General features: G+C 45.2%; 1 protein-coding gene across 6 annotated transcripts; it reads left to right on the top strand.

Annotated features, from left to right (window-relative positions):
• The first annotated feature begins 1,279 nt into the window (after positions 1-1,279).
• LOC5564018 (probable Dol-P-Man:Man(7)GlcNAc(2)-PP-Dol alpha-1,6-mannosyltransferase) lies at positions 1,280-4,253 on the top strand. Of its 6 annotated transcripts, none has more exons than XM_021839327.1 (8): positions 1,280-1,342; positions 1,557-1,660; positions 1,721-1,895; positions 1,957-2,089; positions 2,174-2,873; positions 2,940-3,080; positions 3,140-3,244; positions 3,303-4,253. In XM_021839327.1, the coding sequence occupies exons 3-8, from the start codon at positions 1,770-1,772 to the stop codon at positions 4,165-4,167; spliced, it is 2,070 nt and encodes a 689-aa protein (XP_021695019.1). In that variant the 5' UTR covers positions 1,280-1,342; positions 1,557-1,660; positions 1,721-1,769; the 3' UTR covers positions 4,168-4,253. The 6 variants fall into 6 exon arrangements, with proteins under 6 accessions (XP_021695019.1, XP_021695020.1, XP_021695022.1 ...); XM_021839328.1 differs by having other exon boundaries at positions 1,296-1,342; positions 1,560-1,660; XM_021839330.1 differs by lacking the exon at positions 1,280-1,342 and adding an exon at positions 1,349-1,453 and having other exon boundaries at positions 1,560-1,660; positions 1,740-1,895.
• Positions 4,254-6,097: the final 1,844 nt, after the last annotated feature.

Here is a 6,097-nt window from a genome sequence, read left to right as displayed (position 1 = left end):
AGGAAAACCCAAGCATTTAACTTAGAAAAACTCCTACTTTGTTTCCTTCACTCCAGTTTTATTTGGGCTACAACCTTCTCCTCGCTATTCACTTCTAGCCCACTATCTTATAGACTAACCTGACCTGTTCACTTTGGGGCCCCTTCTTCTTTCGGCTATCACCTGTCCACTCCTTCCACACGACTCGGTTACGGCCAACGGTATCCTCCTGTTGTTTCTTCGCACTTCGGCTACGTCTGGCACGCTCTCCTCGGGTTGACTTGGGGGAATTTCGGCTACAGCCTTCTAGAACCCTCTTACGCGTCCTAGGGTACCGATATGTTGGCGAATCGGTCTTCGGCCAACTACGGTGCCGGAGTCTACCCGGAATAGGGCTCTAGGACGGCGTAGGACGGTAATAGAAAACTTGTGAATTCTATACCAAAAACGGCGAGGTCCTGACTTCCACTTCTCATTCACTTCTTCCTCTCAAACTTCCTCACTTCTGATTTGCTACTTTTGAAATTTTGGTAATCTCTATCTAACTTGCTTTTTCAGCAGACTCCAGGTAAGTTAATGATTTGTAGTTTAGCTTTTGCCTTCCAGGTTCTTGACCTGCTTGGCCGGTCATTGCCCTTTCATTCGCGTCTTATCAACGATGGCTCCCATTTCGCCATCCCTCATGGCCGCCCGAAAGTGGTTAAGGTCATTCGACATACAACTGCCCTACTTGTATGTCTAGTGGGTCTGTCTGGGAAACCTGCACAACTAATACAAACATTACCTGTCATATATTTTTACGAACCAACAAAAATACAAAATCACCTCAACACTATCAATCAACAAACCAAACACGTTAACAGTCACTTTCACAGCATTCTAGATTTTGCTAGATGTCCTCATGTGCCATAAAACTTTGGGCAACTGCAAACATCATGGAGGTCTTCATTTCATCTTTGACACCGAGAAAAGTGTACTGCGTCAAATTTGAATACCAAGTTGTTGTTGTTGTTTGAGAGGGACTTTAACCCGAAGGTCATTCGTCCCTTAAATACCAAGTGCAGTACAAACGAATCGAATGTGTAGTAGTCTAGGGTACCAAATCTACGTCTTCATTTCGTCTTTGATCATATGTTGTCAAGTTCAACTGTCAAAACAAATATCTTCAATGCAACATTGCACACAATCATCCATGCAACATTCCTAGCAACTCGCATCACTCTTTCTGGCATGGCATACTACGATGCAAAGCGAGGATGCATTTTCGATTCAAAAACCCGTTTCTCGAAACGTCATCCCGCTATGCGTCACGCGCGTGTTTATTTTTGTTTTGCCTGCCACCGTCGACGGGACGTCTCTACCGGTCAGTCAATCTATCAGTCAGTAGCTAAGAAAATCTACTACGTGTATGGTAGTAGCAGCATCGGCTGATATTTTCGTTCATTTTTGGTTATTTTTATCCGGCGATTGGTCGGTCAGTTTTTAACTTTTGTGTTTGATTCTTTGTTAGGGCAGGTGGCATTGTATTTATATGTTTTTCTTATGTTTCTTTACTTTTGTGTCTTCCGGATATTCAGCAGTTCGTTGTTCGGGGGATAGGCTTGGCCCTAATGGCTTAACCCGGTAACGTCGGGACAGCCTCCAATTTTTTTGCGAGAAGAACTGTAGAAGACTAGTGCAGGTAATCAATTGAGATAGTTTTAAGTAAATTTTCATAGATCTCTGCAAATTATCATTAAAGATCTTTTCTCTGGCGTCAGTGGCACCCGGAAGTCAAAAATAACGCATCGATGGCCTTGTTGGTATTCTTGATCGCAGCTGCCCACTGTGTCTACACGCCTTTTACAAAGGTGGAGGAGAGCTTCAATCTTCAGGCGATTCATGACTTGCTTTACCATCGACTAAACGTGTCACAAGTAGGCGTTGAAGTTGTCATTTGATACTGATCGTCATCGGAATTGAATCTCTTTCTTTCAGTATGACCATCACGAATTTCCCGGAGTGGTTCCCAGGTCCTTCCTGGGACCGCTATTTGTCACATTTCTGGTGACGCCAATCGCTACGGCACTCGATTATCTCGAAGTAAACAAATTCTGGATGCAATATGTCGGTAAATATAAACGGTGAACTTTTCACGTCGACGACAATCATTTGATTGGTTGACATTTACTCACTTCTTCTGTGAAAATTTCAGTTCGCTTCGCTCTGGCAGCGATTGTGGTGTTCGCGTGGAACAAGCTTCGCGTCACAATTCACAAACGACTTGGCGTTTCCGTCTCGTTGTGGTACATTCTCATCACCATTACGCAGTTTCACTTTATGTTCTACATGAGTCGTCCACTGCCAAACATCATGGCACTGCCGTTGGTTCTGCTCGCGGTGAACTACTGGTTGACACGAAGTGTCAAACCGTTCATTGTATGCTCCGGAGCTGCCATCATCATCTTCCGAGCAGAGTTGGCCATGCTTTTGGGATTGTATCTCCTGTACGACTTGTACTACAAACGAGTGCACTTGGATGTTGTGCTGAAAACGACAATCATAGCAGGCGTTGCGCTTGTGCTTTTAACGGTGGCAGTTGATAGTTTCTTCTGGCGCCGCCTACTATGGCCGGAGGCGGAAGTTTTTTGGTTCAACACCATCCTGAACAAAAGCTCCGAATGGGGTACCTCGCCGTTCCTGTGGTACATCTATTCGGCGCTGCCACGTGCCATGGGACTATCGTTGCTGTTCGTCCCCTTCGGATTGGTCCTGGAGACCCGCATCCGATCGCTAGTCATTCCCGCGGTGGTGTTTGTACTGCTGTTCTCCATGCTGCCGCACAAAGAGTTGCGTTTTATCATCTACGTGTTTCCGCTGCTGAACGTAGCCGCTGCTTGCGCTTGCAATAGGATGTAAGGAGGTTTTGGAAACCGCTATAAAACTAACATACACTGATCGAAATCATTTGGCGTTTTTAGATGGATTAATCGAAAAAAGACAATCTTCAATAAGTTCCTGTCGTTCGTGGCCATCGGGCACCTGTTTGGCAATGCGTTCCTGACGATGTTCCTCCTGTTGGTTGCGGGAACCAACTATCCTGGAGGAGTCGCAATATCTAGGTGGGCGTTTGTAAATCATCCGAGTTAGACCAGTCAGTGTAGATTTGCCTTGCTTTCAGATTCCACCGGTTGGCAGCTGGCGAGGCTAACGTCACCCTCCACATAGACAACCTGGCAGCCCAGAGTGGCGTTTCCCGGTTCTCTCAGATCAATTCAGATTGGATGTAAGTGACTTTAGACTAAAGACTAACAACTCTAAGTATTAATTCGCCCTTATCACAGTTACAGCAAAGAAGAGAACTTGTTCCCAGGTGAGAAGCGACTGCACCGGTTCGACTACCTCCTAACCGAAGCGCGCGACAAGTACTCGGATGAGATGCGGCTCCTGGGGCAGACGCACGAAATCCTGGAGTTTGTCGAGTGCTTCAACAGTATCGGGCTGCAGTACAAGTCGCTGCTCCCGGTCAAGATCAAGACCAAACCGTGCATTTTCATCATGAAGCGCCGTGAGGGAGTGGATCCCGCCAGGATCCGGTTGAACTTCGAAGACATACTGGAAACGAACAGTATCGGTGGAAGCGGATCGCTGAGCGATCCGGAGTTTCCGACGTTCGAAATCGATGGACGAGAGGAAGATGAGATGGCTCAGAGTGAACAGGAGCAGGAGCAAGAGGAGGACGAGGAAACGACACCAGAACCTGAACTGGAAGAGTTGAACGTGCCAGAGGAGAAGGAAGAACCTCAGCGGTATCCGAAGCCGATTAGAAATCGCCGCAGTAAGGAATCGACGCTGAAACCCTTGCAAACGGTGAGGAAATCCACCTCGAAGAGTCGAATGAAAATCAAGGAGATTCTCGAGGAAAACGCTCACCTTCTGAAGGAAGACGACGGGAGCGAAACGCGTGAGCAGAAGCGGGTTAAGATGGCGTCCTATCTGGCGAAGGCGTCCTCATCGACGCAGCTCAAGACGGCCCAGAAGATCATGCGGGAGGAGAAGCTCAAACAGATGGCTAGTGAACTGAGCAAATTAGACTTTAGCGGGCTGTGCAATCTGGATCGAATGTCGACGCGGGAGTGTCTGCGGAAAATTATCGACGAACAGTACGGCGAGGAAGACGAGGATGATGAGGTAGAGGGCGACGAGTGAAGAGTTGGAGGGGTGATTGGTAGAACCACCGGATAATAGCTTTAAAGACAAAACGAGAAACGATTAGACCGAATGACAACTTTCAATCAAGGGTTTTAAAATGCGTAGTCCCGAAGGTAAATCACATCCTTTATGTGAAAAGACGATGATAGTGGTTGGAAAGCTCCTGCTCCGAAGTTTGTAAGCTTCGCCCTGTATTATCCAAAACTAGGAAATACATTCGGCTGATTCCTAGTTGCGGATACTACATGTCCTAGAAGCTTTCAAATATTTTCCTCAGATGCTTGGAAAACTTCTTTCCAAATACATAAAATGCTTCTTACATGCAGAAGTTTAAAAAGCTTCTCCCTGAAGCTAGGAAATCTTCTACCCATGAACGTAGAAAGCTTCTTCATGAAACTTAAACAGCTACTTTGAAAATCTTGGAAAGCTTTTTTCAGTAGCTTGGAAAACTTCTCCTCGAACTCTGCTAAAGCTTGGAATGCTTTTTTCCAGAAGCTTGGAAAACTTCTCTCAAAAGATTGAAATGCTTCTCCCAGAAGTTTAAAAAGCTTCTCCAAGAAGCATGGAAAGCTTAGAAGATTGAAATGCTTCTCCTAGAAACTTCAAATGCTTCTCTCAGAAGCTTTGAACGCTTCTCCCAGTAGCTTCCATGAAAAGCTCGGAAACCTTTTCCCCTGAAGCTTTTTCCATGAGCTTTTGAAACATCTCCCATAAGATTTTGAAGCTTGTCTTAAATGCTTTCAGAATTGTGGCCATTTTCTAAGTAGAAGCTTGGTATCTTCTCTGTAGAAGCTTGAAAAGCTTCTCTTCAATAGCTTGGAAGCTTCCCTCCAGAAGCTTGGAAGCTTCTCACCAGAAGCTTGGAAGTTTCTCTCCAGAAGCTTGCAATGGTTTCCTAAGAAGCTTGAAAACCTTCTCTGAAGCTTGGAAAGCTTCTCTCGAAAGCTTGAAAAGCTTCTCCCAGTTTTCTTAGAAGCTTTGAAAGCTTTTCCCTTAGAAGCTTGGAAAACGTCTCCTAGAAGCTTGGAATGCTTCTCTCAGAAGCTTGACATTTTTCTTCCAGAAGCTTGGAAAGCTTCTCGCAGAAGCTTGGAAAGCTACTCCCAAAAGCTTGGAAAGCTTCTCCCAGAAGTTTGAAAAGCTTCTCAGAAGCTTGGAAAGCTTCTTCCTGAAGCTTGGAAAAGTTTCTCCCAGAAGCTTGGAAAGCTTCTTCCTGAAGCTTGGAAAGCTACTCCTTGAAGCTTGGAAAGCTTGTCCCTGAAGCTTGGAATGCTTTTCTCAGAAGCTTGGAAAGCTTCTGCCAGAAGTTTGAAAAGCTTCTGCCAGAAGTTTGAAAAGCTTCTCGGAAGCTTGGAAAGTTCTTCCTGAAGCTTGAAAAGTTTCTCCCAGAAGCTTGGAAAGCTTCTTCCTGAAGCTTGGAAAGCTACTCCTTGAAGCTTGGAAAGCTTGTCCCTGAAGCTTGGAATGCTTTTCTCAGAAGCTTGGAAAGCTTCTGCCAGAAGTTTGAAAAGCTTCTGCCAGAAGTTTGAAAAGCTTCTCGGAAGCTTGGAAAGTTCTTCCTGAAGCTTGAAAAGTTTCTCCCAGAAGCTTGGAAAGCTTCTTCCTGAAGCTTGGAATGCTTTTCTCAAAAGCTTGGAAAGCTTCTCCCATAAGCTTGAAAAGCTTCTCCCAGAAGCTAGGATAACTTCTTCCATAAGCTTGGAATGCTTTTCCCAGCTTGGACATTTTCTTTCAGAAGCTTGGAATGCTTCTCCCACTATCTAGGAATGCTTTTCCCAGAAGCTTGGAAAGCTTCTTCCAGAAGCTTGGAATGTTTTTTTTTTTTTTTTTTGAAGCTTGGAAAGCTTTCCCCTATAAGCTTGGAATGCTTCTCTCAGAAGCTTGACATTCTTATCCCAGAAGCTTGGAATGGTTTTCTTAGAAGCTT

The sequence above is a fragment of the Aedes aegypti genome, chromosome 1 (assembly GCF_002204515.2).
Source record: "Aedes aegypti strain LVP_AGWG chromosome 1, AaegL5.0 Primary Assembly, whole genome shotgun sequence".
Lineage (NCBI taxonomy): Eukaryota > Metazoa > Arthropoda > Insecta > Diptera > Culicidae > Aedes > Aedes aegypti.
The sequence above is the reverse complement of the archived record's forward strand: the minus strand, read 5'-3'. Positions and strand labels throughout refer to the sequence as shown.